Source organism: Choloepus didactylus, chromosome 2, assembly GCF_015220235.1.
Source record: "Choloepus didactylus isolate mChoDid1 chromosome 2, mChoDid1.pri, whole genome shotgun sequence".
Lineage (NCBI taxonomy): Eukaryota > Metazoa > Chordata > Mammalia > Pilosa > Megalonychidae > Choloepus > Choloepus didactylus.
Window position 1 is genome coordinate 108,979,114 of NC_051308.1, and position 25,316 is coordinate 109,004,429.

A 25,316-nucleotide genomic window follows, 5' to 3' on the forward strand; every position below is an offset into this window, starting at 1 on the left:
AGCATCAGTTGATAGATATTAAAGTGAAGAGACTAGCCCAAGGACACTCAGCTAGTAAACAGTACTAACGGAATTTGAAACCAGATTTACATGATTCCAAGTTATGCACTCTTAACCACTGCCCTATGGTCTCTAATGCACGGAAGGAAGAGACAAGATTCATTAAATGCCGTGGGAGTTAAAAAGAGTAAGATTTTCTCTAGCTATTCCTGTATATGCTATGTGTGCTGAGACCGGCAACCAGGGAAAGCCTCTTTAAAGGAATAGGCTTTTTACTGGACTTAATGGATTACTTAATTCATCCTACAAATGCTTAAACTGAGCACTTACTACATGGCAGGCACTGTTCTAGATGCTGGGGGGATGCAGAAGTGAATGAAGTCCTTGCCCATAAGAGGGAAGGCTGCATTTATCATCGGGCGGTCTTAACTGCCAAGCCTCTTTTACTTTCCACTAAGAGTTGTTCTCCTCTTTCCGGGTTTCTCTCCGAAGCGCAAATACCCAAACTTCTGGGGAATCTAGAGGAAAGGCTTGACTTAGAATACACTCTCCTACTCCGGGAAATCCTTCCTAACCTCTACCTTGCATCTTTTTCTGCTCCAAGAGCTTTCCCCACCCCCATTCTCATTTCTCTTTCCAAGGCTAAATCTCACAGAAGTATCCCGGCAAGCCATAAGCGTCTAGCCCTTTAAGACCACCTTCTTCCCCCCACGTGCCGTCTGGTTGGGCTGGCGACGCTGACGCACGCGTGACGTCAATGGCAGCTGGCGGAGTCTGGGCACGAGGAGAAAAGTTGGGATGGGGGTGGGGGGCGAAATTGAAGGCGGTTCATTTGCATTTAAAGGGGCCACTTCCGGGTTCGTGATCAAGGATTTAAGGAAATGTGCACCTGGTAAACTTTCTGTCCTGGACAATGGGGCAAGAAAAAGGCGTGGTACAGCTGAAGTCGGTGGTGACTCGAGTTTGCAATGTCAATTATGTCCTTCCGCGGAAAGGGGGAAATAGTCCGTCGGTGCCGAGGCTGGGAGCACGTGACCGGGAGGGGGGCGGGTGCGGGGGGAGGGAAGGAGGGAGGAGCTGGGGAGGCGACTGTCAGCCAGCGTTTCAGCTGCCCCCACCCCCACATCCTGCCCACCCTCCTGCAGCTGCCACCACATCCTGCCCAGGCCGGGGGCAGGGAGCTCGTGTGGGGGGATGCACTGACCGAGGACCCGATTTTGGCACCCCTTTCCTGACCCCTTTTGCTCTAGGGTGGGGCTTCTGCCCTTTGCCCTGGCCCCGGCCCCAGGCACCGTGGCACGGAGCCTGGGGCACAGCTCTGCTAGCCCAGCTTAGATACCTCTCTGCTTGACTCCGCCCCTCTATCCTAACCCAGAGTAGGACTTGTCAGGCGCTGGGGCAGAGAGCCCCATAGGGGGCCAGCACATTTATCAATGGACAGATAGGGATGTTCAGTAAACTTTAAATTTTGATAACCTTAACTTAGATTCAGAGCTACACACACGCGCAAACACACACACAGAGTCATGTAATAGACATTTGCTGAGCACACTCCATGCCAGGCCCTGCTAGGCCCTGAAGACCCAAAGTTTGGTTAGATTGCTGGCCAGGAGGAGCTCAGGAGTTCATGGGGCAAAGTAAATTCCCAAAATTGTCAGTACAATATGGTGTGTACTGATGGGGTGGGTACACCGAGTAGAACACTCTACAGAGTGGTGCAGGGTGATACAGAAGTCAACATGGAGACAGCATATACAGAGGAGCCAACAATACATTTACAGGGGTGGGTTGGTCCCTTTCCCTCAGGAGCAAAGTGACAGATGTTGGGGAGGGTGGGGGCCTTTGCTGGGATCACAGGGAAACTGGAGGAAAAATGATCATCCCCATGGAAGGCGCGAGGCTAGAGATTGTCCAGATGGTTGTGGAGAAAGTAAAAGGGACCTCAGACACAGAGGCTAGACCAACAGTAATGGCTTCCCAGGGTTATGGCATGATGCTTGGGGGAGATGTGAATAAAAGGAGTTACTGGTGTTCTTTTGCCATATAAACTTATGAAGCTGACGCCCTAGAGGGGCGTTGATGCACTTTTAAGGACTTTGGTGGCATCTCAGTGCCTGACTCCTAGAGGATTTCATAGCAGTTTGAGGCTGTTTGGAGACTTTTCTCAAGAAAGATAGATGGATGGGGGGTGGGGGTGGGGTGAAGTGTCTGAGCCCTCTCAAGCATTTTCTACCCAGAGAATTCTGGAAAGGGTAGTCCAGGGGCTAGAAGAAAAATATTTTTGGAATTGCTTTTAAGAAGTCCTTATTATGATCTAACTCCCATCAATATTATACCCTAGACTTTTTCTTACGACTTCATGGAAATGAAGACCTCACGTTTGTTGCTTTTCCCCTCCCATGAAGTTCTCTGTATATTCTAACCTCTATCCCACTCTGTACTCCAGTGAGTTCCCATTTTAGCATCTCAGACACTCCTTCTCCCCTACGGAGCTCCTCCCTCCCCTCTTCCAGCTCCGGGTCCTTTAACACCCTCCCCAGGTGACTCACCTTCCTTCCTCATTCCTTTGTTAAGGACCCAACATTCCAAGGCAGGGGAGGACCGGCAAGCCAATCACAGCACTGGCAAGCCTGCCTTGGGCTGGAGATTGGCTGGAGCTGTGGTTGGCGGGAGGCTCACCACGCAGCCCTATAGGCAGTTGGGGAGGGGGTTTCTGGGTCCCCTGGAAACGAATTTGTTCTGGGGCAGCTTATTTTTAGAATCCTTCATGTAGAGCTGGGGCCAGAGGGTTTTCAGTCTTGGAGAGCCTCAAAAGTGGAGGCTACCCACTTTGATTTTTTTTTACTATGCTCTGGGGCCCAAATGGCCTGAGACTGAGTTCCCAGGCCTGTTCCTAAGGAAGTCTTTTCTAACAGCGCTGGATCCTTGCAGTCTCAACATTCTGCTTTCCCGACGTCGGAAACAGCCAGAAAATAAACACCCTGATGACTAAACGGTTTCTCCAGCTAGAGCCTGGGGAAGCACTAAAAATAGAGGCCACAAGTGAGGGGAGGTTTCCCACTTTGAGGGGGGGGCACTTTCCCATCCTGCTACTGCACAAGGCTCTGCTCTTCTCCGAGTCCTTGGGGAAGGGGCAGGTGGACTCCCCTTGTCTCCCCTGAAGTCTCTGCAGCATGCTAGCCCTTCCTGGCAGGGAGAGTTGACATCTTCTGGTGCTGGGAACCCCATCTCCCAGATCCGATGAGGAACTCAGAAGCTAAATGGGGACAAAATGGGGTACTTTTAAAATCAGGTTTCCTGAGGGAGGGGCCAGGTGGGTGGATTGGAAGCTGAGGGCAAGAAAATTGGATCCTGCAAGCCTCTTGTCCTAGGACATGCAAAATAAGCCTCCAACCTATTTGCAGGGCAATTTGGCTGAATTTGCCTCTTTTGAGGCTTGCAGAGGATAACAGGGGCCTAAAATTTTCTTGCAGTCCAGCCCTTTGTCCAAGTATCCAAGTTTTATAATGCAGCATAGTTTATAAGCAATCTACTTAAATGAACTAATTTAGTCCTCACACCGAATACATGTTAGGTACTATGATCACCATCCCCATTTTACCCATAAGGATCCTGAGGCACAGGGAAGTTAAATAGGAGCCCATGTTCACAGCTGATAAATAATGGTGTATGGATTTGAACCAACGCATCTTGAAGACTCCAAAGTTGATGCTTTTAACCACCATCTCCTGCTGCTTTGCTTTGTATGGATTGGTCTCTCCAGTACTTAACCCAGAAAGGAGTCCTTGTCCAGTAAATCAGACCCAACCAGACAGAAATTGGTGTGTGAAGAACTGAGTACTCTTCTGTCCCTCATGGTGCTTTGAGATCTAAGTTAGATTCCATCACATCCTCAAGTTCCAGGTAGAAAGCAGCAGGACTTGGAGGTAACAGGGATGCTGGAGAGGAAGCTTGATGGGTCACATGTGCAGTCAGCGCGGGCCCCCGCACTCCAGTGGTAGAGCTGTAAAGATTCACCACGCCCTGGGGCAACCAGGGATTTTTTAAATTTTTATTTTTGTAAGAGCTACTACTGCTTCTTTATAAGATGCTTCTGGATGTTTCCTGCGCTGGGGGAAATTAGGGTCCCGCCCCTTTAAATTGCCCCCTCGGCAGTAAGTGCTCTGTGGCCGCTGGCTCTGGGGATTAGGTCACTCAAGAACTATGAGCTGTCGCTTTAAATTGCTGGGCGGCTGCCGAGCCGGCCCGAGGAGAGGAGGGGGTCTGTCACAGGTAGAGGGAGCAACCGAGCTCCCCAGGTAACCCCTCAAAAAGAGAACGTGGCCCCTTAAGTGGGGCTTCGTCACACACTAAGTGGGGGAGATGGAATCGTTTCACCACTTACAGTCTCCTCTTAATTTACCTACTTAGACTCCCACCTCTCAACTCTCCTGGGGCTTCGGGTGTGGGGTGGGTGTCGAGGTAGCGTGTGGGTATGTGAGAGTGTGCGCGCTGCCCGCCTTCCCCGGAAAGGACCTCCTAGAGCGCATGGTGGCAGCAGCGCTAGGCGGCCGTCCGGTGTGCTCCGAAGAGCACCACCAGCGCGGGCCGATCCCTTTAAAGGCCTCTCGGTCTCGCCTCTCTATCCTGCCTCTCCCTGTCCCTTCCTCCCTCCCTCCTGGCTGGCGGAGGGATCTGCCGCTGCCGGCGCGGCGGCCAAGCGCCAGGGGTGGGGGGAGCCGACCCAGCCCGGCCCCGCCGGCCGGAGTGAAGCAAGGGGCGGGGCCGCGTCCCGGGGACCGCCCCTGCTCCGGCCCCGCCCCTCCGCCCCCACGGGTTCCTCCCATTGGCCCCCCCTGGCTGTCCATCACCTCTGTTCCCCCCACCCCTCAAGCTAGGCAGATCTGTGCCTACGTCGGCCTCGACTCCCGGGGGCTGGAGGAGTTACCTTTGGAGCCCGAAGGGAGGAAGGAAGCAAAATATCAACAACAGCCGAGGCGGCTCGGGCTTTTGGCCCCAGTCCCCCGCCTGCCCGCCGGCCGCTTGCCCGCCCCCGCGCCCGCGACGGGGGCCCAGGCCCCCCGGCGCCGCCCAGGGCCCGCGCGGACGCCGGCCTCATTTATTATTCTCTCCGCCCGGAGCTGCGGCTTCCCGGTGTTGACGATCCCCAGGACGAGGTGCAAGGGCCACCCCCTCTCCTCCGCGACACCCCTTTTCCCCCAGCGAGGGTGGTGAGTAGAGAAAAATAAGGCGTCTGCCGCTTTAAGAGGCCCCCTCCCCCACCCCGTCCAGGGGTTGGGGTGGAGGGTGGTCTGGACCGTCCCCCTGAGGGGTGGGATGGGGTGGCCCCTTGGGCTGGGAGGAACTCGCGAAACGGGCTGTGTTTTTGCGCGGCGTTGGTGGGGAATTACATGAGGGACTGTTTGTGTTGGGGAGTCGGCTGTGGGGACAAGTGGAGTGGGCTGTAATTCCCTTGGGTGTTGGGGGTATAGGGTGGGGACGTGTGGCTTGGGGGGCGTGCCGGCCTCTTGGTGGCCGGGGGTTATGACGGCCTCCGAGGGGTCTAGGAAGGGGCGCCATCCTCAGAGGGGGTCTCCGGTGACAGCCGGGAGCGACTGACATTTTAACAGCCGGCCCTCCCTCCCTCTCTCCTCTTGCGCCGCCTGTTCCCTCCTCCTTGGCCCGAAATGGTGCAGAAGGGGGCCTGGGAGGGCGGCGGGAGGGTGGGGGCTGGGGGAGCCGCAGCTGTTTGGGAAGCGGGGGAGGGAGGGGGGATGTTGTTCAGATGACACCGGGGTAGTGGGTTGGGGCGTGTGTGTGTCCGGGGCCCGTGTTTGCGGGGTGCGTGTGGAGTTGAGACTCGAGTCCGCACAGAGGTGGGCACGTGGGGATCCTTTCTCGGGACCTCCTAGTCTGGCTCCCCTAGACCTCTGATCTGGTTTGTCAGCAGCCCCAGCTAGAGAACCCCCATCCAGAAGTTTACAGCTGTTCAACATCTGGGCAAGAGTCCTCCAGTCCCTTTCTCCACCTATGGCAGGCTGAGTCGGGCTGGAAGTGGGGGTCTAGGGAGAGTTGGGAGGCTTTCCCCTGGAGGGTCGAGGAGACACATGCATTTAGTTTCCTACCCCAGTGCCAGTCAGCCCTCTTCTTACGGGTTTGGGTCTTACAGGAATGGGAGAAAGGGGCTCCCTCTCCTTAGGGATTTAGGTTGACCTCTTGGCAGCCTTCTGGGGCCTCTCCTCATGAAAGAGGGGCTCCTGGGTGTGGGACACCTGGGGCCACTGACTCCATTATCCCCGGTTTGTCCTGAGTGAGAGCTCTCTGCCTCCCCTCACATTGCATTGCTGGTGGGTTGGGGGAGGGTACAGTGGGCAGATCCTGTGGTCCCCCTTCCCTGTGCCCAGGCCCCCATCCAAGGTCTCCTGGGAGGCCTGTTGTATTTGATTTGTGTGTTGCAGGGGCACCCACCCCTTCCCCTCACCCGCCCATTAGATCTCTGCAGCAATTCAGGGCCTGCCAGGACTATGGGAAGTTCGCCGTCTGGGGTGGTGACCTTGGGCTGCTCTAGCCTGGAGATAGGAGGGAGCCCAGACCAGCAGGAGATTGGGTGTTTTAGAGTTAGGAAGCTGTCCGCTTCCCACTGCCCTCCAAACCCCCAACGGTGAGATCTCAGTAGCTGAGGACAGCATTGAAAAGGCACATGTCAGTGTTCACAGATGTCCACCCTCCTGTGGCCGCTGGGTCACACCCGCCCCAGGACTTAGCCTGGCTGTCCCAGCTCCCACGGCCTGCCTGGGAATGAATTTCCTTCCTGTGGTTTCCCAGTGTGTTGGGCAGGAGATGGGGGTGGGGTGGGATTAGTGTGAGAGTGGCTGAAGACCCATTTATGGTGGGGTGATTGGGGGACACTGGAACCTGTGTTTTGTCCTTACCCCCCTTGCCCCATCACAGACATTTGGTCCCTTGGAAATTCAGTAGTCCTTTTTTCTTTGTTGTAACCCCCTTCCCCCAACACGCCCCGCATGTGTTTGTATATGTGCATGTATGTATATGTGTGCATATGCATTTGTAAAGGAAGGGGTCTTTGGTTTTGTGGGAATGGGAGGAGCTGTCACTCATAATCCTCTAGAGACCCAGAGAGGTTGAGCTTTTTACCTGAGATTACACAGCAAATCTGTCAGAGCTTTAGTCCGTCTGCTCTTTCAAGCACAGCTTCATAGTGGGGAGAGACCCCAGAGAGGAAAAAACCATCCTTGCTCTTGGAGGCCCTGGTCTGAGGGGAGAAGGAGGACCCAGTCAGAAAGCATCCTAACCCTTGTATTGGGGGATGGGCTTGGGGGGTTGGGCTAGAGCTTCTTTCTCTTGTACCCAATTCCTGTAATAGAGTGATGGGGGACTTGGAAGGGTGACAGGTGCTGCCTTACTTCATTCTGTGCCTGGTGCCCCTGGGCTGGAGGGGCCTGAGTTTCCCCCCTCTGCCTGTCTTGGCTCCTGGTTCTTCTTATAGGCCCAGAGATAACGATAGTCTTTCTGTCTGCTGTTATATAATCTCTCCCCAGCAGGGTTTTTTGTGTTTCTTTTTTTTTCTTTTTCTTTTTCTTTTTTTTTTTTTTTTTTTTAATCTTCCCTTGGTCTTTTCTGGGAGGTGTGAGGGGGAGAAGAAGGCAGAGGTTAGACTCCCCAGATGTGGGATGGGGGGGAGCAGCAGCAAGGAGCCTCTGGCTCTTGAGGGAGCCTGGGTAGGGGAGGATTTAGGGTTAGACCTTCATCACTGTGGCACAGTCCCTTCCACTCTCTTCCTCTGATCCTGCCCTCGGAAGGTCCTTCTGCCAGGGGGTTGCGGGGTGAGGGGGCAGGGCGGGGTCTGCTCCTTGTTCCCCCAAAAAGGCCTGGCCAGTTGGGCCCCCTGCTGTCCTGAGTTGGCACTGGGTCCGGAATCTCAGTGTTTACCCCAGCTTGGTGTGGATCCTGTGTTGGATACTTTGCCACCAATCCCTCTGTACCTCCCAGAGGCAGGGTGCCCAGGGACAAATGGGTGCATCTACCATTTCCCTAGTTTATATGGAGCCAGGCCACTTGTTTCTTTGCTCCTCTGGTTCAGGGGTTGGGGCTTTACGGGAGAAGAGGGGGTAGAAAGGCAAGGACCTTTAGAAAGGGAGTGGGGAGTAACAACAGTCCTAGACCTCTTGGATACAAGTCATAGTTGGTATTTATCTGAAGTCTCGGAGTGGGTGTCAGGATCATCGAGGGTCGGATTCTAGGTCTGGCCTTCGTCTAACCTTGGACACTGGTGGTGGATTCTCCCCACTCCCTTGGGACCATGGCTGGGACTCTCCAGGCTCACTAGGGCCGACTGGTTTGAGGCAATTATTCCCCTTTTACAAGGGAAGGAGAGGATGGTGGCAGGGCCTGCGCAGCCTCAGCATCACTGTAATCGCTGGTGGCTTTTATGGGCCAGTCATGGGGCCGGACTCCCGCCAACCATCTGTTCATCTGTCTGTCTGTCCTAGTTGGTGACTTAACTCATGGAGGGTGGGGAAGATTTTAGGTGCTAGGACTTCTGTTCTGGAAGCTGGACATCTGGCTGTGTTGTGGTTGATATCACCCTGACCATGTTTGCAGCAGGCAGGATGGAGCTTAGACTATAGGGAGAACTTCCCCTCTTACTTGGCCTGGGAATGGAGGAGATCTCAAAGCACTTTCTTCTTCAGTGGCTCTTGGTAGCTCTGCTCAAAGTCCTTGACCTTTGGCCTAGTGAGGATGGTGCTGTTTGGCTCCTGGAATATTTATTTTCTCTCCTCTCCCCTTGCCTGGACCTGAAAGCATTCTGAGAGTTTGTCCTGAAGCTGTGAGAAGGCGAGTCTTTGGGCCCCTGTCCCCTAGCAGAGTGGGGCTTGGTGAAGGCCTTGTGCAGACTGGCATGCCCAGATGCATGTGGCGGGTCCGCAGCATTTAGTGGTATATATGCATGAAGGTGTGCAAGTGTATGGACACCCACAGAGCAGATGTCACCCTGCAGATGATTAAAGGATTGGACAGTGGGGATGATGTGAGGCACTAGAGGCAAGAAGAAGGACATGGCAACAACTCTGAAGGGAGAAGGGTTGGCTAGAGCAGGAGGGATAGAGGTTAGACCACAGATGGTCCCTGTTTGTGAGGTAAAGAGCATGGCTTGCTAGTCAAGGAGCCCTGGCTGACTTCCATCCCTGTTTTGTGCCCCCCCCCCCACCTGTCCCTCTCTGTGGCCCTGACCTAGCCTGGCCTTGCACCTCACACTAACTGCATGTCCTTGGGCAAGTCACCCCTTTCTCAGGTCCTCAGCTTTCCAGATGTACAGGAGTTTCACCTAGCCCTGCAGTGATCAGAACACCTGGTGTTTTGGTGGTTTGTCTCTGGTCTCTGTTGCCCTCCCCACTCATCCTGATAAGCACAGCCACTCTGAGGTATCAAGATTGGGTCTGAGCCCTACTGCATTTGGGGGCAGATCCCTGCCCTAGGTGATCCCCAGAGCCCTTCACATCTAACTTTTTCCTTTTCCTGAGTCCAAGGCCTGAGTCCTGGCTGCCGTGGATGTGTTCACTGACTCTGCAAAGGACCCTGATACCCTTAGTTGGGGGTGCTAGGAGGGGTGGTGTCTCTGTCAGATCTCTCTGCCTTCTGTAGGCTGGGAGTGGAGCCTCTTGAGGAGGGGAGGGGAGGAGCTTGTCAGAAGTTCTGGCCTTTCGAAGGCCACACCCAGGCAGGACCATATTTACTCATTTAAACTCACCCTCCCAGGAGGCTATGGGCTCCAGGCCTGGTCACTGACCTTGGCTTGGTGCCTCTGGCTGGGTGCTCTGGCCACTCCCCTAGGAGTTGGGCAGACCAGGGAAGCTTACAGAGAAGAAACTTTTTTTCCCCCTTGGTCAAGAGAATTTTACCCCCAGGCAGTAATCTCCCCCTCCCCAAATTTCCAGTATAATTTGGAGACCAAAAACTAAAACTTGAGATCCCTGGTACTGGAGAAAGGAAACTTCCATTTATTATGACCCAGTGTGCCAAGCTCTGTGCTTGGCATGGTAACATATGAAGACTCATTTTTAACCACAACTTTTTTTTTTACAAAAGTTGGGGAAACTGAGTCTCAGGGAGTTAATGACTTGCTCAGGTTTTCCCAATTAAGAGGCATTTTTGTCTGGTTAAGGAAGACCCTGCACTGTAGGAGGGGTGATGGGAAAGAAGGTCCTTCCCTGCCCTCAGTCCAGGTCGCTTGGGGAAGTGCTGCCCCTAGCATTCAGCCTGCCTTGCTGGTGACCTTGGACAAGTTCTTGCCGATCTCAGAATTGGTTTCTGTATCTGTGAAAGGGAGATGTCACCACCTGCCTCACGTGGGAATGGAAGGGTGTTCAGGGGGAAAATATGTGGTGCCAAACTCAGAGTGGGTGTTAAGAAAGTGATTTGGTCCTTCCTTCCAGATCTGCAGGCCCAGCCCAGCCCAGGACCTATCTGCTGAGGCAGCCACTCAAGCTGGGGTGGGGGTGGACAGTCTCTCTGGTGTCCCGGGTAGGGACCTTGATGTGTGTGTGTTGGGGAGTGGGGGGAGTTAGGGGGAAGGAGTGGACTGAGGAGGCCCTGAGGGTCCTTCCAGACCTGGGGCTCAGTCTGACCCTGGGATAGGCTTGGGAAGCTGAGCCTGCCCTGCCCATCTGTCTACTTGTTTCAGAACCCATTCTTTTCACCCTTTGCCACGAGTCTTACCAAATCCCTCTTCCTGCAGGGCTTTCTTATTCCTCGTGGTTTCCCCACCCGCCACTCTACCCCAGCATATACTTGGGGTTGAGGGTTGGGAGAACCTATTCTCTATTCCCCATCATTTCTGTGGACTGCGGATTAAGAGAAAGCCTATCCCCAAAAACTCAAGGAAAAGTACACCAGGGATTGGAGGGTTGGTGACTTCTCCTGGGATCTTCCCACTCTGCTGGATCAAGTTAACTTGGAGGCAAGGGAATAGAGCAGTTGACCTCGAACCTCAGGTTTTTCCCTTTAGAGCATTCATATGTTATGCGTTTGGTGAGAGATGTTCATTGGAACACGAGGAAGAGGAGATCTTAGGAGTGCTTCAGGCTTTCCCACTCACGTCTCTCCTTGACCTCTGAGACCCCTTCCTCCAGCCCCCACAGCTGCCTGCCTCTGTGCTGGCTCCCCCATACCCCAAGAAAGGCCCATGGGGCCTGTATTGGCTGAATGGGGACAGGTGTCTTGACCCAGCTGCTCCCTCTTGTCTCCCCCCACCTGTCAGCACAGTGGGTGGGAAGCAGAGGGGGAGGGGAGGAAGAGGAACCCTTCAGTCTCCTCACCTGCTCCCAGGGATGGGGCCCTGATTGTAAAATGTAGCACAGGGATTGAAAATAGACAACTGGCAGGACTTCCCTTTCAGAGGAAGGATAGCCCCAGAACATAGGAATGACAGGGAAATCTTGATAGGCAGGGGTCCTAGCTGGCAGCAGTCAGAGAGGTCTTTGCACAGTGTCTTTATGAAAGGGTGAGAAGCCAAGTATTGGTGAGGGGCGTGAGACTGAGGGCATGTATTTGCATAGCTGTGTGTAGGTACTCAAACCACCCCCTGCCCCGCCTGCCAGGCCCTCCTCCATCTGGCTGGGCATCTTAGCCTCACCTGGCACCTTTCCTGAAAGCAGCAAGCTAATCCTGTAAGAGCTGCCTGGCTGACCGCCTCAGCAGGCCCACACACTGGTGCTGCCCGTCCTCCCCTGCCAGGGGCTTAGAGGACTGTCCTTCGAGTCAGAAGGAGACCTGGCCACTACCCTCAGTGGCCCCTTTAAATCCTCAGTGGCTTCCCGAGGTCATGATGTCTCTAGGAGGATTTGCTTTCCCTGATTGGATTGGCCTCCTTTGGAGTCCCTTATTGTAATTGTAGGTAGACGTTTCACCCTCTGACCCTCCATCTCCCCTTTCTTCCGAGTTGGTACTGTTCAGTCTGAGGGCCCAGGCCTCATGCTCCCTCCCCTTTTTCCTTGCCCTCATGTCTCAGCAGTCAGGGCCTTGGACCCCCTCATCTGCTTCAGCCAGAGTAGGCCTGCCTCTGTTTTGTAAATAGGAAGAAGGGATCTTGCTGCTTAAAACAAGAGGACAAACTCTTTTCCTCTAGGAGAGAGTGCCTTTCTGGGACTATCCACTGCCTGCCTCTCTGCATTCTTTCCTCTTCAGTCTGCTCTTTGTTTGGCCAGGGGCCCAAACCCCATTATTACTCCATGCCCTCATTTCCATGGGAAGTCCGTCCCCTGATCTAACCATCAGCCCACCTGCTGCAGTGGCAGGCCACCCAGACCCAGCACTGGTAGCATTATGCTCACCCCAACGGTTCTCTGAGCTGACCTGCCCCCAAGGCCCCAGCTGCCACTTTCACTTCTGTCTCCTGAGACCCCAGAGGGAAGTTGGGTGGGGAGGTGGAAGGTGACACACTAACCGTCCCAACCGCCCCCACCTCTCATCATCTGAGGCTTCTGATGGCTAGGGGCCCATGTCCAGTACTCATGTAGATGACTGAAATGGGCTTAGGTTGCAGTGGAACGTTTGGCAACAGTGGGAGGGATGATGGTTAGATAGTAGGAAGAACTTCCCAGGATAGGAGACCACTGCTGGGCTTCATTGTTTCAGAAAGTATGACTGGAAGTATAGATAATATAGCTGGACAAATGGAGGTCAGACTTCAAGCAAGGCAAAGGACTAGTCATCTGCCAGCTCCTGTTGGTTGGAATGCAATGCCCAGGCCTCCATGCCCCTCCCCACAAATGTCACCAGCTGCCCATGTTTGGTTAGGTGGCTTCTGACAAAGCAAATTTGAGCTCCAGAGACTACTCTAAGTCCAGGGACTCAGCTCTGGGAAGTCTTTGTAGTCTTGCATTGATCTTGCCTCCTGTACTAGTCCATTTCCTCTCATTCTGCACTCTTGGGGGTGGGTTTTAGAAATGGGGATAAGAGGAAGAAGCAAAGGATAGCCCACTCCCCATCCTACTGCTGCCCCAATCTTGGCACTAAGGAGAGGAATGGGAATCTTCTCCCAGGGAGCCCCTAGGCAGTGGCAGAGCCACATTTACCCACCCATTCCCCACCTTGGGAACCTGGACAGGAGGACCCAGTTGGATTGAGAGCTCTAGACAGTATTGCTGGGGGTATTTATCAGTTCAGGAAGTTTCTGAAGGAGAAGATTGGGACTGGAGTCCAGTGGGGCCAGGAACCCCACTTGGATACTGGTGGGGGAGGCCCAGGTCCTGGAATGGGAAGCTGAGCCCAAAGGAATAAGGTTGGATGCTATGCAAATCCCCATGCAAATGAGCAGCAGTGAGTCATTGCTATTGGGGCCTGCTGGGGTGGGGCATGAAGCAAGGGTTACCCTTGGGTTCCAGAACTGGCCCTGCCGATGACCATGACAGTAAACTTGGGCCTGTTACTGCCCAGTACCAGTGGGCAGAAGGCCCCAAGCCCTGGGTGTGATTCCAGATGCGTTGAGGGCATTGGGATGGCTGAACACTTGTCCCAAGGGCCTCATGTGCCCCACCTGACACCTGTCCTGGCTGTCCATGAGCCTCTTTCACCCCTTGGTCCTCTGTTGGAGGGTTACTTTTCAGAAAACACCTCCCTCTTCACCAGCCCCATCCGTCCTCTCCTGCCTCCACATTTTCCCCTTCTTCCAGCTATAGGAAGATGGACCCAACCAGGACATCTCTTCTGTTACCTCTCCATGGAATCACCCAATCCTGACCTCCTTTCCTCTTGGGCCTCTCCAAAGAGCACCGGAACAGAATGTCCAGTCTGGAAGGGTGCCTGTTTCCCCTCAGCCCATACATTTTACTGGGTGAAGCACAGAGGGGCCAGTGACTTGCTCAAGGTCACATAGCAAGTTAGGACCAGAGCAAGGACTCAAACCCAGACACCCAGAATCTCAACCTAAAGCCCCTATGTTTCTCATTGCTCTACTTCACCCACCCCTTTTCTGCTAGGAGTCAATCTCCTGTTGCCCAAATACTTCCTGATAAAGCCTGTGTGGCTCCAGAAACATTGGGGGGCTAAGAGAGAGGGTGGCAGTGCTTAGGAGCCAGCCCAGAGGCCACCAGGGGAAGGCCATAGCTGGGGCAGGTGGGGCTGGGGGGAAAAGGGGACGCCTCCACAGGGAGCCGTGCAGCCTCAGCTGCCACAGGAAGGATGAGAGCTAGACTACAGGAAGGACAAGCTGGGATGGGGAAGCAGTGGAGGAGGCTCAGGAGACAGACCCCCCCCACTCTTTGAGGCATCTTCTGGACAGAGATCAGGATGACCCCATCCCAGGAGATTTGCCAGGAGAAGAGGGAGGGAAGCCTAGGGTGGGGCTGGGAGAGTTATCCAGTGGAAGCTGGCTGATGGCTCCCAGCCCTGCTCCCCACACCAGGTGCTCCTGTTGGCAAGTCAGTTCCTGTCCCTTAAGCTAAGGCTGTAGTACCCGCCTCGCCACTTGCGTTCCTTGGGCACCTGGGACCTGAGACCACCCCCGCCCCAGGCCCAGCCTTCCTGAACTGGCCTTCCCGAAGTGGCCTTCCCCTCCCCACCCAGCCTGCCAGCCCGCCCCCGGGTCCCCTGTCGGTAAGTTAAAATTAGCTCAGTGCCCAGGCTAAAAATAGCCCCTGCCCAGCCCTGAGGCTGCTGGGGGACTGGCAGAGGGGAGTCCCAGAAGGAGGGGGAAGATGGTGGGAACCAGGGGTTCAGGGAGTGAGCCTGCCAGACTGATCCTTGAAGGGAGGAGGCTTGGGGCTGAGGACCTGGCTGGTAGAGCAGAACCTAAAAGAACCCTAGCTATTTTGGGGGAGGGGGCCAGGGGCTAGGGAGAGGAGAGGATGCAGGGTCAGAGGGAGGCCTGAGAGGGACCAAGGGGTAGTGGGGGTGGGGAACAGGCTGGGGAAGATGCTCTGCCGGAGGGGGTGTTAGACTGTCTCTCTGTGGGGTGGGAGCAGGGGCAGTGTGAAACGCAGCCACTGCTTTGCTCCGAGTTTGGAGAGTAATGCCCCTCACTTCCCATTAGTGCAGTGTTTGTGAAGGAAGTTATATACCCCAAGGGCTGTGAAACACAGGAAGATGCCCCTGGACTCTTTGCCCTTGCCTGGGTCTCATCTCTTCACCTTCCTGCCCTCTTGAGCTCCTAGGCATGTCTCTTCTTTGAGGGAAGAGGTCCCAGGGCTGAGGTTCGGAGACTGACTAGGAAGGTTGAGAGCCCTAGGGGTGGGAGGGGAACCAAGGCAATACCCAGGAGACTGAGAAGGTCCCTGGCCAAGACTCTGGATGTCTACGCAGTCAGGCAGTCCTGGTCCTGGGTCCTGAGCAGAGCCCAGGACTACAAGCGCCAAGATGCTCCTTTCTGGGCCATGTCTGGGCCCGTCAAGGTCCCTGAGGACTCCCTTGCCTCCCTACCCTTGGCTGTAGGTGGGACCTGCCCCTCCCTTGTCTGTTTCTTGGCTGGACTGCAAGTCCTGAGAGGGCAGGGATGGTGTCCTGTCAGGTTATGCCCCCAGTGCCCAGCCAAGAGTCAGGGTCCTGTAAGCAGTAGTTGAACCTCTCTCTCGTTCCCTACCTGTTTATTCTGAGCCTTTATCTCTGTCTGGCCCGCTGTCTCTCTCTCTCTTTCTCTCTTTCTCCCTCCCTCCCCTCTCCATCCCCCACCCCTTTGGCCTTCTCCTTGTCTGTCACTGCCTCTGTCCCACACCCTGCCTTCCTCTTGGACTCTGCCTCTTTTTTCTCTCTTTTCCTGCGTCTGTATGTCTGTCCCCCTCTGCCAATCCCCTTGTGTGTCTGCCTCACCCACGCCTCCTCCCTCGTTAGTGAGCAGGCTGCTTGAGGCCGCCTGACTGTGGGGGTGACAGGTGGATTGGATTGTCACCCCCTCCCCCAGCGCCTGCTGCTTATTTCATGCCCTGCAGCCCAGCCACAGGGAAGGGGCGGGAGAGGGGATGACAGCTGTCTCCAGCGCCTCCTGCCTTCCCCTCCAGTCCACAGCTTACAGCCCTGAGCAGCCTGGGAGGGAGGGATGAAAGACCAGCCTAATGAGAGCACCTTCTCGCACTGAGTGGCAGAGCAGGGGTGAGGCCCTTTGCTATGTGATAGTGGGCTACTCACTCAGCCTCTCTGGGCATCCTCTCCCTTTTGACCTGCACTGGTGTGGGAGCTCTGGAAGCAGGTGCCATGCAGTTCCTCTGGGCCTCTAGGACAGAGGGCATTTGTGGGTAGAGGAGTGTGGGATGGGAGGGAGGAGAGGTTAGGAACTCCCCTGACGACAGCAGGAGAGAGGGGATGGAGGCTAGCCATTGGAAAGAATTCTCCTGCAGCTGCCCAGGAAGGACAGACCTGCTCAGCCCTGCTGCAACTACAGCTCCAGGGAGGCTGCCCTGACCGCTCCCCCTGTCTGCCGCCCCTCCCTGGCCCCAGGCCACCCTCACACAGGAACTGAGATAGCATCATTCTGAAACCAGAGAATGGTTTGAATATTGCTCAGGTACTGAGAGGTGTTATATTGGGGGAGGCAGGGGCCTGTTTCTTCCCCCATACCCCTTTCAAACCAAGACCCCCCTTCTGGGTATTTTTTGTATGTTATCTGCATCTCATTCACTTGTAAGTTCACCTCACAGTTTCCTATTGGGTCAGTAGCCCAGCTTGGAAAATTGGCTATCTGTAGGGTCCTTCTGGATTCCCTCATGGTCTCTGGGCCCTTCAGCCCCTCCTCCTTGACAAGGGTGCTGTCAGATGAATCTCCTGCCCTGTATTCTCCCTGGGGCCTAGCCCAGCTGCCCTTCACCCTCCCTCCTTGCTCCTTAGGTCTTCATCAGGGCAGGCCTGCTTCTGTCTGCCTTATCCCCTACCCCCCTGCAACCCTGAGGAGGTCTGCCCTGCCAGCCTTGCCCGGGAGTGGGTGAATCAGAATCAGAAGCAGTGGTAGCCTTCAAGGGGGCTTATTGATACAGATACTGCCAGCCCAGAGAATCACACTGTGGCCTGAGGTCAGGATTGGGTAGGCCCTGGGGTCATCAGAGCAGGAAGGCCAACCTGGTCAACTCCCTATCTCTATGGCAGCCCTATGCCCTCCAAGCCCTGGATTCCAGACACCAGGCATAGCCAAAGAGAGAGGATTAGTGAAATAGCAAGGGCTAGATCATCTAGGAGGGTTTCCTCAGAGGAGGAGCAGGCTGGGAAGGAGAAGGTCAGGACCAGGACAGGCCAGGAAGGAGGGTGGAGGCTCACATCTGGAAAACAGATGCCCAGGCCTCTGGCTCCTAGCATTTGGTTAGGTAATTAGGCAGAGGTTAATTAAAGAGGTCCAGGTGTTCATTAAAGTCTGTCTAATAGGGTAGGAGGGATGCTTGGACAGGACCAGCCTCAACACCTTGGAAGCAGTCAGTTTAGGATCCTTTGTGCCCACCCAGGCCCCAGCTACCCTGTCTTCCAAAGGCAAAATTAAGTTCATGGTCCCCCTACTCCAGGCCTTTCAAAGACCCTGCAACAATGTGGAATGGATAGCAGAGGGAGAAAGGAGTTACTTACAGACTGAACCTGCTTTGTAGAAAGGCTGGTGGTTAGATAGGAGGAAGGACTGCCCAAGGCAGGGGCATCTCCTCCTCTGGCAGTGTTGGAACAGAGGTAGGAGCAGCAATGGGGAAGGGGCCCTGGGAAGCACAGGGTTATAAAAAGTACTTTGTGCTACCTTAGGAGGTCATGCAGATAGATGGGGCCTCATCTTTTTAACCCTGATTTCCCTCTATCAGAGGATGCTCAGTGGGTCTCTGTAGCTTCCCTGCCTTCTCAGCCCTGATCTCTCTTGCATCCCAGCTCCCCCAGCATGAGGCGGGGGTGGGGGGGCGGTGTAGGAGATCAGCCAGGGAGCTGGTTGCCAGGCGACAGTTGCCTGAGCAACCCCATCCTTTCCATCTCCATGTGTTCAGGGCTGCTCCTTAGAAGACTTTGGAGTCTCACCCTCTGCACCAGGCACCCTGAGAGTGGGGAGGGTTGAGGACCAGGGTGGCAGGGTGGTTGGAGGGTAGATGATGTCCAAACGGAAAATCTTCAGGGGCAGTTGGGAGAGGAAGGGTTCTACCTCCACAGAGAATAGAGTCAGAGGAGCTGGTATTGCAGCAGGACTGATGGAGGTTAGACCACAAGAGGGACTTCCCACAGGGTCACAACAATTAAACAATCCTTCCTTCCTTTCAACAGACATTTCCTCATAGGGAATAGAGTGGTTAAAAAAACAAAACAAAACAAAACAAAACAAAACAGATGTAGTTCCTGCCCTCATGGAGCTTCAGTCTCATAGGGGAGCCCAGGCATTAAACAGAAGCACAGAATTGTAATTGTTTCCAATTGTGATAAGTACTAAAAAGAGAAGATCAGGGTACCTTGAGAGTAAATAATTGGGGAAACCAAAAAAAATGAGGTTAGATTACTGGAGTGAATTTTCTAAGGTAATGAGAGCAAAGAAACGGCCCTCCCCCACAGCTTGTAGAAAGAGAACTATTGGCCATAAGCCGATAGTGGTTACATCTCAGCAAGAACTTGCTTATAAACAGAGGGTGATGAGAGAGATGGTAAAATGGGAGATGAAGGGAGGGTAGATGCTGTAAGCACAGGAGCACAGTAGTTAACTGCATTTAGACTGGGGTTTTCAAGGCCTGCCCAGAGAATCTGTTTAAAAAGTCAACCCTTCCTAGCCACTCCCCTTGCCCCCAGTGTGTCCTCTCCCTTCCTTATAGGCCCACACCACTATAGCTCTAGAAAATACAGCTTTTGGATTGTATGGGAAGCAGGGGAGCTGAAATCCTTGGACTGGAGCCTTTGCAGTGGGGTTCGGCAGGGTCTGGGGTCACAGGTGAGGAATAGGGTGACTGGACTGGTTCTGGGCCCAGGTGTCTGATGGGTTATCCAGGGCTGGCTGGGCTGGCTTTGATGTTGCACCAGGGTGTGTGTGAGGTGGGGGACAATAGGAGACTCAGGGTCCATGGAGTACCTTGAGGACAAGGAGAAGAAGAGGGTGCTAGGATCCTTCTCTAGGGAGATGATCAAGAGGGGTAGAGGTTAGGATGTGGAAGGGTCCCTCTCAGAGAGGGAAGGGAGCTGCATTATTTTCTGTAGACAACTGGACAGAGCAGAAGCTCTTTCCAACTAGACTGGGGAAAGCTTGAGGTATGGCCATGGTGCTGGGGAAGTCGATGAGTGGAGTGTTCCTGGCTTCTCTCAAGTCCACAGATTCCCAGCCTTTCCCTCTCCCCACCTCCCTCCGTGGCCAACATGCCAAGACTGAACCTTTGCATCCATTGTGGTACTTTGAAGGCCTTGTCAAGTAGAGCTAAAAAGGTTTCAGGCAAACTCAGCCATTGTTAGAGGGGGTGGAGAGGGGGTTCTATTTACAGGTATCTCTGTCACCATATGCCCCAGCGACACTTCTGTCAAGGTTGGGGGTGGGGGTCAGCAGAGGCTGGGGGCCCTCCTTCCTGGACTCTGCAGCGGAGTCTCTGAAAAGGGGCTCTGTGGAAGGGGAGCTCTCGAGGGCGGGACTGGACTTCTGTGGTCCAGGCTTCTCCCAGTACCCACCGAGAGTGGTTTTAGAAGGCCTGGGCCCCATGACCACTGCCCTCCTCCAATATCTTCCAGAAAACTCTGCTTCTTATCCAAAGACTCCTGGAATTTTAGAGCACCAGGGCCCTGTGGTCACCTGGTGCCTCCATCTCCCACCTTGGGTCCCTCTAGCCCCTGGAGGGCTAACCCAGCCCATGTGGGCATTGCCTGTGCATGAGAGCATGTGACCTTTTCTGGCTCAGGCTGGGCTGCCATCCCTGTGCCCTCTTCTGTTCCATTGTACCTCTGGGGTTGTATAATGCAGGGCCCTTTTTCCCATCCTGGTTCTGGAGTTGGAGCTATTCACTCAGTGGTCTGTGAGTGGGTTGTACGTGTGCTGAGGTGGGGATCCCTCTGCCTGGTGCCCGGGTCCCCCTGGCTGCCACCTGCCTCCTCAGTGTCTGTCGGTGGGCCCTGTATATCTTAATTTCTCTTGTGCACTTCAAGGTGAACAGGTTGGGAAGCACTGCCCTTAGACTGCGCTTGGGTTCCAGACTCAAGACCTATTCCTCTAGAGCCAGAATTGGCAAACTGGGGTCTATTGGCCAAATCTGGCCTGTGCCTGTTTTTATAAATATAGTATTAGTGGTACTCAGTTGTTTACGTATTATTTACAACTTTTTTTCCTGCTACAATAGCTGAGTTCAGTGATTACAACAGAGACTATATGGCTTGCAACGCCTGAAGTATTTATTATCTAGCTCTTTACAGAAAAAGTTTCCAACCCTTGGTCTAGAGGGGTGGTTTGTTTGTTTAAAACAACAGAGCCTGTTCTTCAAAGAAAAATGTAAGGTCAGGGCCCACTGAGTAAAACAGAAGGGTATAGAGGAGCTCAGGTTGAAGGAAGATAGGGACCCTGAAGCCCCAGACTTCCCTAGGGAGCCCCAGGGTTCCATAAGTGGGCATAGGGACCACCACTCTAGATGTTCTCCAGTATGTTCTTGAACCAGAGGCTCCAGAGACACTCCCATCCCGGCATCAGATGTCAGCACAGGAAACATGTTCTGTGCCAGGGGGGCAGTTGGTGACCCCTGGTATCTCCACTGCAGGCTGGCTCTGGGGGAAGACAGTGGGAAGTGTTCACTCTCTAAGACCCAGACTCTTAGAAGCCGGGGAGCTTTAAGCAGTCTGTCTGATCTGGTACCTGAGAGATGGCAGTGACAGTGTGAAAAGAGCCTGGACCAGAGTCCTGACCCTGGGCCTGACCATGGCAGGCCATTGCTTCAGGTAGCCATCATTTCCTCATTTTAAGAATGGGGCTCAGAGCTTGCCCAGCCTCTCACAGGGGTGCTGTGAGGCTGGCTCATGTGCCCAAGGAGCAGGGCTGGCAGTTGTGGGGACTGACAGTCCTCTCGTGACTGTCCCCTCGCAGGAGGCTGTGCAGAAGGTGTCCTGCGGACCATGAACTGAGTGCTGATCCCGGGCTGTTCATGAGCACAGTGTGAGGAGTGCCAAGATCCACCACCCAGCAAGCCCCTCCCCTCCCTACCACTGAGGAACCCCAGAGAAGATGGGGAGGAAAAAGATTCAGATCCAGCGAATCACTGATGAGCGAAACCGACAGGTGAGGGGGAGCTGGGGATACAGAGTGGGTGAGGACAGGGAGCTGGACTCCGCCTCCACTCCTTTCAGGTACCCCACGAGGGCTTCCTGGAAGAAGGGGCTCTAGAAGCTGTTAAGGAAGGGGAAGGGCTAAGTTGGGAGAAGAGCCCCTACCTCCCCTGCAGCCCATGGAACGCTGTGTCTCAGGATTCTGAGGCTCATCTGCTGCTGCAACCAGATGGACCTGTGTCCCCACCCAGGAGCCATATGCGAGCTTTAGGCCACACCTGGGTACTTCCCCCTTTTCTAAAATGAATCCTTCCCTTCTCCCCCCATGACCTTCCCAGCTCCCACCACAGAGTTCTGGAGTTCTGTCCATCTTGGCCATGTGTTGGCAGACCAGGGGCTCTTGAGGGGAGGGGCTTTGTCACCCTGAGAATGGGGGCTAGCTGCCTATTGGCTGGAACTCCTGGGCTTTGACTGAGCCAGAGTTGGCCACTCACCCACCCACCTGCAGGTAACCTTCACCAAGCGGAAGTTCGGGCTGATGAAGAAGGCATATGAGCTGAGCGTGCTGTGTGACTGTGAGATTGCACTCATCATCTTTAACCACTCCAACAAGCTGTTCCAGTATGCCAGCACCGACATGGACAAGGTGCTGCTCAAGTACACAGAGTACAACGAGCCTCATGAGAGCCGCACCAACGCCGACATCATCGAGGTGGGCCCACGCACACGGGCAGCACCCAACTGCCTGCAGCCATGCCTGCACCTGCCCATGCACTCTATCTACACTGACCTGCCCACGCACACATATGTGTACACCTGCTCCTTTTAGCCCCCACCTGTATGCACACACAAAGAGTAGGAAGGAGGGGCAGTGCAGGTGAACCAGCCAGTTCCAGGGCTGCCTGGCCGCCAGGTGGGGCTGCCACACCCAGCCCACTCCCACTCCAGCCCTCTCCAACAGTTTCTGCATGTCTGTGAGGCATGGCATAACATCTCTCTACTGTCTTCTCTTGTGTTCACTCCCTTTCTCTCTCTTTCCCTTCTCCATCTTTTGATCTGCTCCCACATCTGACTCCCTTTCTTTGTCTCTCTGTTTCCTTCTCTCCCAATCTGTCTGCATCCCTTTGTGGGTCTCTGTATCTCTGTTCTCTGTGTCAGAGAGAGCCAACATTGTGAACTCTTGAAGGACACAGGCTTTGGATCCAGCTCTGGCTTTTACTGGCCACATGGCTTTGGGCAGGTGGTTCAGCCTGTGTGAGCCTTGGTGTCTCCACAAAATGGAACCAGTGCCTGCTTTGAAGGGTGTTGTGTGAATTGAATGGGACAGACCAGTTCCTGCTTCTCACACTGAAATATGCACACCTGGGAGATACAGACTTCTGCAGAGGAAGAGGGTGTCTGGGAAGCCACAGCCCTATCTTCCTGGAGCGAGAATTTAACTTAGCAATTTGGAAGAAATTCCCTTAGTTTTCAGAATGTAAAATTTGCATTCATTTTATAGACAAAACAAGTATCTGTAAAGATATTTTGATCATGGAGAGGGTAGCTTTGGAGGCTACTCCAGTGCCAGTTTGCCTCTACTTTGTTCAGACTACCACAGTGCATGGCATGAGAAGTTCTAGGCTGTGGGCAGGGGCAGCGTGCAGGGTGGCACACAGTAGGGCCTCAATCAATGCTAGTTTCCTCATTGCCTTTCTATATCTTAATTCCCTCCCCTTCTCTGTCTCCATCTCCTTCTCTCTGTCTCTCTCTGTTGCTGCCACATTGTGTCCCCAGGGACTCCTTGCTACCAGGGTCAGCCCCTCTTCTGAATGGAGCCCAGGAACAGAGATGGGCAAAGCCAGCCCTGATTACCTTCCCCTAGGGGACTGCTCAGGGCTTTCTGGCCAGGCAGGGCCTGGCCCAGGGCACCAGCCCCTTAGCCCATCCCCCATGGATCCCCCTCCCCACCCGTCACCTTAGAAGCACGTGTTCATGCAAATTGCATTCCCAGGGTAAAGCCCACCTCCTGCGTGATCCCAATATTCTGATGCCTCCCCACCAACCAGATCTTTACAGTGGCCCAGGCTGCATTGTCACTGGGGATGGGAGGGTGACACTGAGGAGTGGGGGACGGGAGAGATGCCGGGGAACCCTGAGGAAGGAAGTTGGGAAAAAGTAGCCCTTAGGGAAGGGCTCAGAGAACCTCAGGGGAGGGACCTCACCTGGCTGACGGGCAGTGGTGCGGTTACAGACCCTGAGGAAGAAGGGCTTCAACGGCTGCGACAGCCCGGAGCCCGATGGGGAGGACTCGCTGGAGCAGAGCCCCCTGCTGGAGGACAAGTACCGGCGCGCCAGCGAGGAGCTCGACGGGCTCTTCCGGCGCTATGGGGTGAGCCCCACTCACTCTCTCTCTGTTGGACCCCTTCCGGCCCCTCCCCCCCAGGCGCTGCACAAGAAGCACAGGGAATGTGAGAGCCCTGAGGTGGACGAGGTGTTTGCCCTGACCCCCCAGACGGAGGAGAAATATAAAAAGATAGACGAGGAGTTTGATAAAATGATGCAGAGTTATAGACTGGCCGTGAGTAGTCGCATGGAGGAGAGCCTCCCTGTGGTGCATGGTGTGGCTTCGCGCCCTGCCCTGGCCCTCGGCTGCCTCTGGTGGATGCCTCGCTCTGAGCCATGCTGGGGCTATTGGTGACCACTGAGGATTCTCTGACCTTGGTCCTAATAAACCTGTGACCATTGCTGGGATTCATCTTGGATGAGGTGTAAGCCAGGAGAAGCCTGGAGTGTCCCCCTCACCAGAAAGACATGTGTAGTTGACATGAGATCCTTAGATGATAGGAAAATAGAGTCCCCTTTGTCCACATCTTTTCTGGGAATGGGCCCCCTTGGGCCTGCTCTGATGCCCCAGCCTGAGACACACAGTAGGATTGTTTAGGGAAAGCAGAGCCTGCTAAAGGGGAAGGCAGTCAGTTGGGGGTAAACTCCCTCTGCAACAGGCCAGATGGACGAGATACTGCAAGTGAAATGTTCCCGATTCATGGTGCAGGCCTTTAACAGCTGTGTGTGTGAGTTCGGGTCTGTACTCTGGGCCTCTAACCTGCTCCCTGTGTGTCCTGCCTGGCTGAGGACTAACCCGCCTCCATTCAGGGGTGTCCGTGGTCCTGTCTGCAGCCAGCAGAGCCTCGTTCTCATTCTCTGGGTCAGAGCTGTATCCCAAAGCATTTCTATGCTAGTCTTTCTTGGTGGAAGTGGCAGACAGGACTCCAAGAGGGCCCAGGGCAGAGAGATTAGATTGTTGGCCCTAGGGTACATAGCCCAGAAACTAGAAGAACCCCTGCCTGCCCTCCAGAGTGGGGTCTTGGTTGAGGGGTTGACCTGGCCTGACCCTGCCCCTCCATCTTTCTGTGCAGTCAGCCGTCCCGGCCCCCAACTTTGCCATGCCTGTCACAGTGCCTGTGTCCAATCAGAGCTCCCTGCAGTTCAGCAATCCCAGCAGCTCCCTGGTCACCCCTTCCCTGGTGACGTCATCCCTCACAGACCCGCGGCTTCTGTCCCCCCAGCAGCCAACACTGCAGAGAAACAGTGTGTCTCCTGGCCTGCCCCAGCGGCCAGCCAGTGCAGGTGAGTGGACTGCTGGGATTGGGTAGGTAAGGTAGAAATGAAGCAAGGTACGGATTTGGGGACTCCATTTTCAACAGTGAGCATTTCCTTTTCCTCACCACAGTGTTCCCCCACTTGTGTAGCTCCCAAGGGAAGGGAATCGGACTCCTCCTCCAGGGTCCCCTCCTCTACTCAGTCTGCAAGACTCCCTCTGGAGATGGGGAGTCCTGTCAACTCATCATGGTTCTGTTTTGCCTTCAGGGGCCATGCTCGGAGGAGACCTCAACAGTGCTAATGGAGCCTGTCCCAGCCCTGTCGGTGAGTGCAGCTGCCCTTCCAGTGGGGAGGTGGGTGGTTCTGCCCACTCCATGGCCTCAAGGGACCAAGGACCCCTAAGGACCTGAATGGGAGGACAGGAAGATCCTGGGGCATGAATTGGATCTAGAGTCTGATTTTAAAGCTCCTGGATTTTATTGTCTGGAGCTGTGATTGCTGTGGATGATAAGGAGAGATGTTGGCCCAGGACATTCTGGGCAAACTGTGGGGATAGAACAACATTTCTAGTTGGAGGGGAA

General features: G+C 54.6%; 1 protein-coding gene across 6 annotated transcripts in view; it reads left to right on the plus strand.

Annotated features, from left to right (window-relative positions):
• Nucleotides 1–4,870: 4,870 nt before the first annotated feature.
• Nucleotides 4,871–25,316, plus strand: part of MEF2D (myocyte enhancer factor 2D) — a 33,462-nt gene continuing 13,016 nt past the window's right edge. For 4 of the 6 annotated variants that reach the window (XM_037825726.1, XM_037825729.1, XM_037825730.1 and 1 more), the window contains exons 1-6: nt 4,871–5,210; nt 20,975–21,166; nt 21,662–21,865; nt 23,387–23,524; nt 24,552–24,762; nt 25,003–25,059. In XM_037825726.1, the coding sequence (XP_037681654.1) occupies nt 21,113–21,166; nt 21,662–21,865; nt 23,387–23,524; nt 24,552–24,762; nt 25,003–25,059 (664 nt within the window). In that variant the 5' untranslated portion in view covers nt 4,871–5,210; nt 20,975–21,112. Of the gene's footprint in view, nt 5,211–20,651; nt 20,830–20,974; nt 21,167–21,661; nt 21,866–23,386; nt 23,525–24,551; nt 24,763–25,002; nt 25,060–25,316 lie in introns of all 6 variants that reach the window. The other 2 variants (XM_037825727.1, XM_037825728.1) reach the window with 2 other exon arrangements.